The following is a 14,045-nucleotide window of genomic DNA, read 5'->3' on the forward strand; positions in this document are numbered from 1 at the left end:
CCGGTTTGCTGCTGCAAGTATGTCCTCCCACTGAGGTTGGATTGATGTGTGCAGGTTACGGAGATCTGTCTGGTACGTTTGGCGCAGGGTGTTTCTGGGTCTGCCCCTGCGGCGAGGGGCTGCCAATGGAGCGCTGCATTTGATCGTCGGAGATTGTCTATACGTAGTACATGGCCAAGGTATCTCCATCGGTGGACTCTTATGATATGTGTCACAAGAGGCTGGCCAGTAAATTTTAGCCAGATTACACTTTACTTTTACGTAATTTTTATTTGCATCTACACGAAACCGAGCGGATCTTTATACGTCGATTCGACGCCCTACGCGCCATCAATGGCTCAGGACGAACGTTATCCTTTCATCATTTATTATATTCTCCTACTTGCGGAATATTTAATAAAAAAATATCCTTGGTCTTCTACTTTGGTTTTTCCTGGGAGCACATCAGAGGAAAGGTCATGCTCCCCTTGGTTGCACTACACTTATATAGTTTATTTAGACTTAAATAAATCCATTGAGCAAGATCTTGATATTTTTCTCTCCTCACTTTATACGCCATAAGGAAACTTGAGAAGAAATGATAAATATCACAAACAAAAAAAACAACATTTTGACTATGAAAACTTAGTAGATGGTTAACAATCTTCCCTAAATTTATAAATGTTTATTTTGAACAATTATTTAATCCAAATTTTAGTTAAAATGTACTCTCTCTATACTTAGGACCATTATCAAAGCTAAAGATCCTTATAACCTTCAATAAATCTTAAAAGGTTTAAATAGCTGTCATTTTTTTTTGGGTACGTCCAGTGTATTCCCTGAGAAAACAACAAAGAGAACACCGCGCCCTAGCTTAGTTGAACTTTACTTTTACACAATTTACGCTCATACGGATCTGTTGATAAGAAAAATCACAATCTTGTTCCAGATTAATCCAGGACGTCTGTTATACTCCCCTCCTTACTCAACTTAGTAAGAAATCACCCTCGGTCTTCGACCTCTGTCGTTTTTAAAAGCACTTCAGAGGATTTGCCACGCCCTGGCTAGGTTGCAATTTACTTTCATACTTTTCATTTACTATTAGGCGAATCCACTGAGCCCAAAAAATTTAGACAGCTTTCAGTTACAAATTTGCATGCCACAAGAGAGCTTCATAAAACAACAATTAACATCAAAGACAAAACCTAGATACAATTTAAAATAAAGAACCGACCCCTCAGATCATGATATTCACGATATGCCCCCCACCATACAGAGCCAGCAGTACACTTATATGAATCCAATGAGTGAAAATACAACCTTGGCAGCTTTCACTAATAACTTTGTACGCCACAATGGAATTTCCTTTTTTTAGGGATGAATATCAAAGAATATAAAAAAACATTATAACCATGCCAATTTAGTAGATTGCTATCAATCTTCACAACATTGATAAATATTTAATTTTGAAGCTATTTAATCAAATTTCTTACCAAAATGTACTTTCTCTATACTTTTACCCATCATCAAAAGCTTAAAATCATATTTATACTTAGTGAATCTTAAAGGTTAAAATAGCTATCACTTTTACTATGCATTAATACACATCATAAATTGCATTTAATATGAGCAAATTTAAAATAGTTTTATGCGTATTACACACAGAAATTCATAATAAACAATTTCAAAATTGCAGTGAAAATGTTAGTACTACAAACGTCCAACTGGCCAAAGCTGCAATGTTAAACAAGGGTCAGGGTAAATAATTATGCCTTGAAGCGGTTTGTGATGATGATGGTGCATGTTGGAAGACAGTTTGCTAGGTTTATTAAGCAACGAGTACATTTTTTAAGCAATATTTATGATACAACCATAGGGTTGAAAATAACATGTAATCCCAAGAAAACTCTTGACAGGCAATACTCACGAAAACATTTTCGGAAGAAAATTTATTGATTAATAAAAAAAATTTCACTTGGACATGTGTATTAAATATCTTTAGTCTCTGGTTAGAAGCTACAGGTTCCAGCAAATAAATGCGGTATCTATTATTGTTACTTATACAAAGTTAGATGCCAGCACCTATTACCAAAGTTAGATGCCAGCACTAGTTTCATAAAGATCTGTTTTTTAGCTTAGATCCATGTTTTCGCCATTGATTTACTTTACATCAATCTACCAGAAAAAGAAGAAGAGGATTGTTTCGAAAGGTTATTCACTTAGCAGGGAGTGCTAATATAATTCAACATGGCTGCCTTGGCCCTAAAACCAGGTTTAGATTTTTAGTTTGTTTAATGGTAATTGCAACTGGAAATAATAAGATGAAAAGCAAAGTATTCAGCATAAAACCTCTTTGAGGCCAAAATGAGACTAAAGCCGAAATTAGAAAAAGAAACCGGTACCTCCGAGAAAAAAGAGCGGTTTCAGAAATACTGCTTTATCTCATTTCTCTGAAAATCTTTTTCAAGCATCCTTGGTGACAATACTGGGATAACTTTAAATCCACGATTTACCCATTCTTTGTTAGAGGTTCAAACGTTATTTGATAATAATTTCCGGTCTGTATTATATTTTCAAAAAATAAATAATTTTTTTTTTTTAATGAACGTTTTATGTTGTATTTTTATTTTTGAAAATCATTCACTATCTATATAGCAAATAGCCTTTATAAGAATTTAGTCTTTTGCATTCGTCATGGAAATTTTTTATTTAAACGTATGCATATTGAAAAAAGTGAAGAATCTATTTCAGTTTAGAAAAAGTATAGAAATGTTTTAAATTGTGTTTTAAGAGCTGTGATGCGAAATTATTATCATTGTAAGTTGAAAGAAACTGAAGGCCCCCCTAAGAAGATGTGGCAAATTATCAAAAGCGTAGTTGGTGACCCCCAAGACGGTAAGTCTTACGCTATTAAAGAAGGAGAAGATAATCTTTTGGTGGACCCTGTGATAATTTCCGAAATGTTTTGTGAATATTTTTCAAATAGAGGGTCAAACCTATCATAGATTATTCAGCCACCACAGGATATAAATTTGAAAGGTTTTTACCGGCAGGTATTGATGTTTCGCTCATTTAACGCCAACAAATTGTACGGAGGTGGATAATATTGTTCGTAGTATGAAGTCAAGTTCAGCTGGAGGTGACAAATTAAATTTAAAGGTGATAAAATACATTCTACCAACAATTTTAGAAGATTTTGTTGGATTGATTAAAACTTGCTTTAAAGCTGGCATATTCCCTGATTGTTTTAAGCAGCAGATGTGATTCCACTACTTAATAAAGGCGAGAGGAATAGTGTGTCAAATTACAAACCCATTTTAGTATTGCCCTTATTAAGTCGTATAATTGAAAAGTTAATTAATAATAGACTTTATACACATCTTTAAAAATTTAATACATTACACCCTAATCAGTTTGGTTTCGGGAAAGAAATGAATAGGGATCAGTCAATAGCATATCTAACTACTTGTATAAATCAAGCTCTTGATTAAGGTTACCGAGTTGCAACAATATTTTTAGAGTTCATAAATCTTTCGATACAGAGGATCATTCTATACTTGTTGAAAAGTTGCGAAGATATGGAGTTAATGTACGATTTCTCAATTTGATGATTAGTTTCCTTTCCGGTCGTTAGCAAAGAATAAAAATATCTGGCTCAATTTCTCAACCATTGCTAATTAGATGCGGTGTACCCCAAGGGTCAATTTTAGACCCTTTATTATTTTTTATTTATGTTAATGACCTTTCTTCTTCTATTCGGCCACTTGGGAATAAGGTTTCAGATTTTACCAATAAAGGAATATAATGTTTCTCTCCTGATGTTTGCTGATGACACAGCTCCAATTGTGTGTACGAACACGACTGAATTGTTGGTTACTGCATTGTCTAACAGATATCTATCTATTATCAGATATCTAGATATCTATCTATTCAAAAGATATTCAAGTGTTCGATACATTAGTATTATTGTTGATGAATCACTCTCATTTAAAGGTCATATTGAGAAAGTTTCAAAAAAATTAGCAAAAAATGTTGGCACAATTCGTAAACTTAAACACTGTATTCCGAAGGAAATAACCCGTATTTTATATTTCAGTTTAATTCACCCCTAAATTTTGTATTGTAGTTGAATATGGCTGGGGACTTTCTCCTCAATCCTTCGTCCGGTCCAAGTTTTGCAAAATATTGTTACTAGAATACTTGCTTGTTTAAGCCCTTTTTAAAGGTGTCGAAAGGCTTATGTTAGGTTGAAAATACTCCCAGCGGCTGCTCTCCGTGACTTTTATACTGGTGTTTTTATTTATAACTGCGTCATAGGTAAATTCGCTTCTTTTCTAAGTGTGTTCACGCAAGCTAACGAGGTTCATGTCCCATGGCACAAGGTCAATGAACAAAATTTATGTTAATAATTTGCTTACGTCTAGGTCGGGATTTTCTCTTGTTTTTAGAGGAGCTAAGCTATGGAATTCGTTAAATAAGAATATGAAAATAGTAATTTAAGTGAATTTAAAACGCTGTTGAAGAATAAATTGTTTTCTAAATATGATTTTAATGATTAATATAATAGGATGCATAGTTGATAGATTAGATTGATATTAAATCATTAAATGTAATATATTATGTTTATTGAGGTGTGGTCAGGAAGGAGTTGAGTGTTGAGCGAGTGGTGGCAGGGTATATGATGTTGTAGTTGTGTTTTGTTTTTAAATCCCTTCTGAGGTTGACGTTAAGTTTTTTTGTTTATTTTCTGTTTGTTTGGTTATCCCTCCTCCATATCATGCGGTGGCATTTAGAGGGGATGTGTTTATGTTAAGTTTTTTTTGCCAATAATTGATATTAAATAAAAAAAATCTAAAATACTATAGCCAAACATCCAAACATTTTCACAGACCTTATTTTCAAAATGATAGCTGCTAACGTCCACAAGAAGGAAACGCTATTTGAAAATATTACCAAAAAAATCCAACTCAACTCTTAAGCAGATTTAATGGAATCTAATTTAATGGAACAATCTAATTTAATTAAAATGCATTTGACCATTTAGTCGGGAAAAACTAACATGCGAAAAATTGAAATATGACAACATCCCCGCAACTATTTTTCCTCTCTTGCTTTTTTTCCACAATTCTTGCTCACAAACCACTCTTCTTTTTGGCAATGGTTTATTTCACTTCAATACCGAGCGTGTTGATATTTAAATATGCCTATACTATACATCTTGTAAAAGCAATATATTCTGAAACAATTTCTTATATTCTAAACTTCTTATATTCGTCTTATTAAAAAATGTTTTAGTTCTCGGTTAACCACATTTCTTGAGAAGTTTAATCTTTTAATCTGTCGAATATTAATCAGTTTGGGTTCCAGAAGAATAGAAAGGACAGGATGCATTGATATTTTTGACAAGTATCATTAATGTGGCTTTAGACAAAGGATTTAAGGTTGGTGCAGTATTTCTAGACCTGAGGAAGGGTTTTCGACACAGTCGACCATGGTCTACTCTTGAAAGTGTGAAGTTTATGGGATCCGATGTAAAGCTCTCGATCTTATACGGAGTTCCCTCAGTAACCGGTATCGGTTTGAAGAGATAAATTGTTTAAAATCTGAATTGCGCCCAGTCAGTTGGAGTGTCCCACAGGGATCTGCTATTGGCCCGATTCTTTTCCTTATGTTTGTTAATGATATGCCTTATTGTGTCCATTAATTGTTGTTTCAGCGTTAGGGATATGGCTAAAAGTCTCTAATGAAACTGTGTCATTATTTTCGGATGACACAGTGGCCATCAGCGCTGCAAGATGGAGAATTATTCCTGACATCAATGAAAGATAATGTGGTAGGTTATATTCTTGGTTGAGGGTAAATAGGCTTAAGATTAATCTTGGGAAGTCAAAATTTGTCATTTTTTCCTGATCTCCTGTTTTTTATCCTTGGATTAATGAAATCGAAACACATTGTGGAGTATTAAAGCATGTTTTATCGATTAAGTACCTGGGGGTTTATATTGATGAGAGTCTATCCTTCAAGTGTCATACACAGTCTGTGAGTAAAATTTTGTCTCGTAACCTAGGTATAATGAGAAAACTTAAGAATTTTTTCCCTACAAATGTCCTACGCCTACTTTATTTTTCCCTTGTCCATCCATATATTCTGTATTGTAGTAGCGTTTGGCTTGGTACATTTGCTTCCGTTGTCTGGCCCGTTCGAGTTCTTCAAAATAACGCTGTTTATTGGTTGGTTGGCCTGCAGCCCCGGGATGTGGTGCAGAACGTCTACGAGCGTATAAGGATACTACCAGCCTCTGGACTACGAGAGTTATATACACTTTTGTTTATTTTTAGGCAACATAATGGTACAAATCTTTCATGTTTTGACAGTTTAGTTAATTTGAGATATATGATCCACAATTATGACGCTCAATCTTCTGGAGACATTAATATTCCATTGATTGTTTCGACCCGGTCGACATTTTCTGTGATTCATAGGGGAATTAGAAGTTGGAATAATCTAGATCAGAGTTTTAAAAATAATAATGGTATTCCTTTTTTTAAGAGAGAAATAAAAGAAATCCTTTTTACTAAGTATAAATTTTAGTTCTTTTCTTTTTTTTTGGGGGGGGGGTGTAAATAAATAACTGAGTGTCTTATTGTGGCCTCTCGAAGTATGATTTTAATAGTATTGTTGAATTTGTTTGTTGTAAGGTTTGTGGTGCCGATTAGATCACAATATTGCTCTATTTTTTTTTTCTTTGTCCTGTATTATTTTCTGATGTATTTTTGCCACCCCCTCGGAAAAGTTTTTTTTTACTTCTCGGGGTGGCTGTTATTACTGTTTCTGTTTTCTTTGGTTTAATAAATACATATCTCTAAATAATTGTTTGCAAGTTACTAGCAAAAAATGTGTATCCTGAACTAAACAAGTATATAGCCTCTTCCAAGGATGGCCGGGATGATAAGTATTGGAGACTAAAGGCCAACTAGTAAAACAATCCACACTAGTTACCTGACGCCTGTTATTATATCTTGCGTATCCCGACTCATCAAATGAGCCGGGACCAGCTGGTCCAATCATTGTGGACAGGTCGCCACCACCAAAAAGAGGATTCTCCGGACCACCAACACGAGATGGATCAGTACCGCTTTTCTCATTGCTGAAAGTTCTCCATTCTGTCCCGACATCAATAACCCTGAAAAAAAGAAAACAATGTGAAGCATCTAAACATTAGGGGATCAGTTTAATCGTTCCATTCTCCAGAAGGACACATATTAATAAAACAATTATTCACAAGGGGTTTTAGGGGAGGGACAGAGGGTGTACTTGCCCCAGGCACAGAAATTCTAGGGGCGCAAAATTTCAAACAAATAATCTAATGATTATTTTTTAATTTTGAAATTTTATTAATGAAGGAGGGGCGCAATTAATAAATGAAAATAATTAATAAATTATTAATTAACTAATAAAATAAAAATGAATTTAAAAATCATTAAATAATATAATTAAAATAATAAATAAATACTCACATAACTTAAATAATAAATTAAAAAATAAATTATTAATTAATTCATCTCCTTTTTTTTGTAAATAGAAATTTCGTACAAATTTGGCCCGAAAATTTTTTGGGAGGCAGGGGGAGGGGGCTAATCAAGATTTTGCCCCGGGCGCAAGAAAGGCGAGAACCACCACGACAATTCTTACTTCATAATATGCACAGTCTATGTTCCGTGTGTTTGTATTTGAAAAGCTAGCGATAACAACGCTGTCTATATTTTAAATATAATTACTAGATGGTAATTTATTTAATTACTTTCATTGAATATTACTTTAATTGAAATTTATTTAATTGAATAACTATCAATGGCAGAGGAATTGAGATTGAAATAAACCAAATATCTTTGAAGTTCCTATTTCCCTAGTTGGGATAGCTCTATGGCACGGTTTGTGGATTAAATCACAAGGGGCTCTCCCCTTAGGCTCTCTGACGCCTGTACACTTGTATTGCGGGGCACTATTTGGCTTTCGGCTTGCTTTGACTGATAAATTGCTTGCTGCTAAGTCTCCTCTAATCTTGCATATTGCAATTATCAAATTCCAATGTGCTTCGGACTGCTTATCCACCCACTTTAACTCTGCTTTGACACTTATTGCAGTACCTACTTTTTTTTCTTTTTTGCCTGTTTAATTTACTATTGACTGGGGTCTCCCCCCTCCCCCGGCTTCTATATATTTTATTTATTTCATATTTTTTGGAGACTTTAAATTGTTGTTTTACCTGTTTATTTTTAACCTATGGGTATTTTAATTTATTTGTGATGAACGACAGAACAGTTAATAATAAGGCTCCAGGTGTTGATAGGGTGGTAAATGGGTTTCTTAAATATGGTGGCTCTGAGGTTAGAAACAAGTTACTGAAGATTATGAATATGATTTTTGAAAAAGGGGAAGTACCTATCAATTTTAGGAAAACCTTAATTAAGCCACTTTATAAGAAAGGTGATAAGAGTGGGTGTGGTAGTTACAAACGTATCATTTTAATTCCTGTAGTTGGCAAATTACTTAGTAATAATATACTTTTTAAACTGAGAAAGGCTATGGACGAGGTTTTAATAGAAACACAGTGCGGTTTTAGAGAAGTTAGAGGATTGCCTTTATCAAATTTTCACTCTTAGGCTTACAATTGAGAAGTGTCTGATTGTTCAAACACCTTTGGTCTTCAGTTTTATATATTATGAGCAAGTGTTTGATTCTGTTGATAGAAGAGCTTTCATAAAGTTTTTATCCTTGTATGGTATACCAGACAAATACATTAAAGTGATTAGTGCTATCTACGAGAATAACACTGTTGCGGTTAAGGTAGGAAATGAGGTTAGCAGCTGGTTTTGTATTAAATGAGGAGTTAAGCAGGTTTGTGTTCTATCCCCCTTTATATGGATTATTTTGATGGACTTTGTCTTAAGGAACACAGGAAAGGCAATGGGAGACTACGGAATCAAATGGGGAGGAAAAAGTCTCCTGGACTTGGATTATGCTGATGATTTAAGCATCCTAGATGAAAGTGTGAGTAAAATGAATGAAGTTTTAGAGGTTTTGCGAGTTCAGGGTGCTAGAATAGGTTTGAAAATTAATGTTAGGAAGACTAAGTCAGTAAGGCTAGGAATAAGTGAAGATGAAAAGCTGACGTTGGGTAATGAAAAGATTGATCAGGATGGCAGCTTCACTTACCTTGGTAGTATTATTAGTAAAGATGGTGGGAGCAGTGAAGATGTTACAAGTAGAATAGCCAATGCTCAGGATGTTTTTTTCACAGTTAAAAAAAAATTCTGGAAGAATAGGAAGAGAAGTCTGCAAACCAAGAATAGAATATTAGAAGCTACAGTGATGACAGTAGTCAAATACGGCTCTGAAGCATGGACGCTCCGAAAAGCGGATGAAGATTTGCTAGATGTTTTCCAGAGAAATTGCTACCGCTCTCTAGGGCTATAATGAAAGAAAGGTGGAGGTGGCTAGGGCACGTTGTTTGGATGAAGGATGACAGATTGCCGAAGATTGTTCTTTTCGGCCAACCGTCTAGGGCTAAACGGAAATCAGGTCGTCCCCGTTTGGGGTGCGAGGACGTCATAAAGAAAGATTTAAAGGAAATGGGAACTTCGTGGGCGGGTGTAAAAAGGGAGGCTTTGAATAGATTGGGGTGGCGGAGGAGCGTGCGTAGCTGTGTTAGCCTCAAGCGGCTTGGTGCTGCGGTGAGTTGTTAGTAGTAGTAGTAGACAGGACAGTTAGTAGTCCAGTCACTCCTGACCTAAATAATTGTAGTGTAAGGATGTTGGCCTTAGTAGTTGATGGTCGAAATGAGACCAGTAAGCTGTTGACATTAGGGAGTCGAACAGTTCTTGCAAAAAAAAACTGTCGGAACACCTCCAAAAACATGAGTGTAGGGGCCATTATGGCTCAACGTTAGAAAGACTTGGACCAGATGGATCTATTATCATAATACCTGTAAACCAATCAGCAGCTACTGCTACACTTTCCATCTCAGATATAGCAGTAAATTGTTGTAGGGTAAAGTTTGTGCTTGGTCCTAGCTCCAACCCCACTTTAATCAGAAACAGAAAAGGTATTGTATTCATCCCATTTGAGGAGGTCACCAATATAGGTGATTTTATTAGGGAGGTCCAAGATGATGATAGAATCCAACAAGCAACAATGGCGTTTAAAAATCCAAGTCCTATGGTTATCCCTTTGGTTTGTACCTACAATCAGGATGTTCAGCTCCCACTGAAAATCTCCGTTTGAGGTACAAGGTAAACAGTAAAGCAGTTTATCCCCCGGGCAATATAGTCCTTCAATTGCCAACATTTTGGTCACATGGCTTCAAATTGCCACAGAGGCAGAAGATGCCAACTATGTAGTGGACCACACACCCTTGAAGCCCCAATCCAAGACAGTAAAGGAAGAGCAGGTACTTAAGTGCCCAAACTGCGATGAAAAGCATGCTACTAACTCTAAGGAGTGTCTACTCATAGAGAAGAAAGCTATTGTTGCTTACTCTTTTACCAATAATGTCCCAATGAGGACTGCTGCTGAGGTCTTGAAGAAGGGACTTCGAATACATACGAAACATGTCCCCCTGGTACACATAGACTCCTTCCCTCCACTGACACCTAATCAACCTCCAGTTGAGGATCTCAACAAGAAGTACATGACCATGTATGAAGGTGTTGCGAGGCAGATCTCTGATCTGACCCAGATTATAGCGTCACTTTGCAAACTGGTTTCACAGTTAGTGCCACTAGTCTCCAAAATACAGGTTTTAGCCTGAATAGCACAATTGATAACTTCAACAGAGAATGTTCCAGCCCTTCCACCAGTATCATGTCAGCAGATACCAATAGCCCTGGCAAAGTGGAAAGGAAACGTAAGGAAAAGGAGTCTATACCTAGCCCAGAAGATGCTATGACTAAGCTACAGAGACCTAGGTTAGCCCTTTCACAGACCAATGGCCAGTTCTCTTTCAGTGTTTCAATTAAACATTCGGGGATTTAACGAAACCAAAAGAAAAGAACTAGAAAATTGTTTAGTCATGCACGCACCGGATATTTTTTTACTCCAAGAAACGTTTTTAAAACAGGATAATATTGTCCATCATTTTAAAAGATATTAAAATGCACATTGGGACAGAGCCTATACAACATGTGGTGGACTACTGACGCTCTGGGATACCACACCTTCACCTTGGGCTAGAAGACTAAGCACAAACTCATTAGGTAGAGTTTTTAAGACTGGTCGTTCGGTTCAAATTCCCTATAAGATTCTTCTTTTTTCACTCCCTACATATTTTTATTTTAGAGTTATTTTAATTTTTTATATTTTTATATCTGGAATTATGTGACAGGTTATAAATTGAAATTGTATTATTTATTATAATTGCGTTGTATATGTATTACAATTGCAGTATGATGAAGCGTAATTGTATTATTTTGAATCCCGTTTTTCAACACATGCAATTACTGCGAATGAATAGCCCCCTACCAATAGCAAGAAAAGTGATACATGTACAAATTCGGTGAATATTGACTGAAGTGACACCCAAGCAAGCCAGTGATTACATAAGGCACATAAAAATCAAGTGATACAAACGCATATGACCTATTGGTCGAACGCATCAAAACCCAAACAACAACAACATAAATATGATACATCAAAAAATGTAAAATATAAAAAAAAGTGAAGCAAACAAATGTAAATATAGAAATAAAGATGATGGTGAAAATATAGATAGCGTTGTTATCGCAAACATTTCGAATACAAAGGCATGCAATTTTAGAAACAAAGGAAATTAATATATTTATAGAAAATACAGTGAATGAAAGTAGAAGCACATAGAAAATCTGTTGACTACAATTTCTATGAATTTTATGAAGTAAAAGCTATTTCATTAACATGTTTCCTTCTAGAGAACGCTAAGACGAGGAAAAACATTTCAAATTTATAAATGAATGATTTTTCGTTAGAGAGATACTTTCGACCCGTTTCAATTGGATATTCTCCCCTCCCCACTCCTCTACAAGTGTGTCCCAGTATGAATATAATCTGAGCAGAATTTCTTGAATAAATGGTTATTCAATTACAGAAAGTATTTCTGTACATCTTGATATCATGTATCTAAACCATATTCAAAACAAATTCAACCTTGCTGCTTATATTCACTTGACAAAAACCATACTGCTACTACTACTAACAATTCATTGCCGCACCAAGCCGCATGAGGCCAACACAGCTACATACACTCCTCCTCTATTCCAATCTGCTCAAAGCCTCCCTCTTTATACCCTCCTATTTTCCTTGATCTTTCGTTTGGTTCAGACGGTTGGACGACAAGAATGATCTTTGACAATCTGCCATCTTTCATCTGCAGAACGTGTTCTATTCATTTCAACCTTTCCGTTATTATACCCTAGCAAGCAGGATTGAACCACATATTTCGTACAGCTTACTATTTGTGATAGACTCAGCCAATTGGCTACGCAAAAATAATCCATAGGCAATTTCTCTGAGTAAAAATAAAACCAATAAATTACTTTTTTAATTACAGACATCATTAGGTATCTTGGAGACTAGATAAAAGATATAAATAAAGGAAAAAAAATAAAACAGCTGTAAGAATATAAAGAGAACATATTAAAATATGTTCTTTGCTTAAATAAAGATTTAAGGCATTGAAAAATACTATATATTTCCGAACTAATGATTTAGCTGTTAAATAATTTTATATATTCGCTTTATTTGTTTACCAAACTTTCATTGCAGAAAATAACATATACTATTACGAATTTGAACAGAAGATTTTAAAAAGGAAGACTGATTTCTGTTTTACTTATTTTCAACAGTTTTTGAAGGGCTCATATTCTAAAGAAGTCTTAATTAACGCAGGCAAGCACCTCTTACAAAGTTTTTTTTCTCACAGCGCTTGACATCATTTGCACACTTCATGCTTATATCGCCAATACCAAAGCCAAAGAGTGTTGTCTGTCACTTTAATGTTTTAGCAGAGAAGTAAAAAAAAAGGTGCTTAATCACTATGAGGGCACAATTACCGAACAGCGCCATCTAAAACAATGTCTAAAAAACGCCATCTAGCATTTGGTTCTTTTTGGAACTTCTTTCAGACTCTGCTGTTGGGTTTTCTTTTTTTTTAACTGAGTACTGTAATCGTGCAGTGGGTTTGCTCTTAGCTTGCCAATACGGGGCCCAGATCGAACCCGGATGTAGCAACACACTGCAGAGCCAACGCAGGGACCCTAGTAGTCAAGAAGCATCATTAATCGGATTACTTTTTTTTTTTAACTAAGATGAAAAAAGTCATTACAAAACTAATATTGCCAAGGTATTCCATTTCAAAAAACTAAGAAATACAAGAACAAGATGGCTTTGGTATTTTTTTTGCAGTTTTTCCAGTACTGTAAGTTACCTAGACTCGTTTAACTGATTTTCGCAGTTCTGCCATGGAGACTAGCAACTCACGGCTTAAAGCATATTCAGCTCTATTGATAAGAGAAAAAGCAACAAACCTATCGCCCACAACTAGCCCACATTCTGAGCACACAGTATCGCCCGCGTGAGAATCTTCAATCAAATCTGCCGATGGGTGATGAGGACAAGTAACAATATTGGGTGGAATGAACCTGTAAAGAAAAATTCGGTCGATTAGCGCTGCTTAAGCTTATTCTTCAACTATATATTTTTAAAACTAAACTAATACTGGAATATCACCAAACATGGTAGAAATTGCAGGTTTCAACCTTGGTTTCTTTTTTTTTTTTTTTAAATTTACATCTTGTATTCAGCATAGTATTTCTTTATAAGACTCAGAAGTTTTGTACCTCATTGCAACCAAAGTCAAAGATTCAACTTTGACTGCAGTGATTTTGCCTTATTTTCAGTGCTGGTCAATGCAAAAATTGCATTGCAGTGGCTCATGTCTAGCTGTTGCTGCTTCGACTTTTTTCAACCATTTCTTTTTAATACTAGTCTAACGCTGGGATTCTCGCCAAATTTGATGGAAATTCTAACTTCCA

The 14,045-nt window shown here is 35.3% G+C and overlaps 1 protein-coding gene across 3 annotated transcripts in view; it reads right to left on the reverse strand.

The window, feature by feature from the left end:
* Nucleotides 1–14,045, reverse strand: part of TfIIB (transcription factor IIB) — a 133,979-nt gene that overhangs the window by 90,730 nt on the left and 29,204 nt on the right. For all 3 annotated transcript variants that reach the window (XM_089102781.1, XM_089102783.1, XM_089102782.1), the window contains exons 3-4: nt 13,539–13,652; nt 6,979–7,162 (exon numbers count right to left, since the gene is read on the reverse strand). In XM_089102781.1, coding sequence (XP_088958907.1) covers nt 6,979–7,162; nt 13,539–13,652 — 298 coding nt within the window. The remainder of the gene's footprint in view (nt 1–6,978; nt 7,163–13,538; nt 13,653–14,045) is intronic.

Source organism: Artemia sp. Qi Xiang Cuo, chromosome 16, assembly GCF_049724085.1.
Source record: "Artemia sp. Qi Xiang Cuo chromosome 16, ASM4972408v1, whole genome shotgun sequence".
Taxonomy (NCBI): Eukaryota; Metazoa; Arthropoda; class Branchiopoda; order Anostraca; family Artemiidae; genus Artemia; species Artemia sp. Qi Xiang Cuo.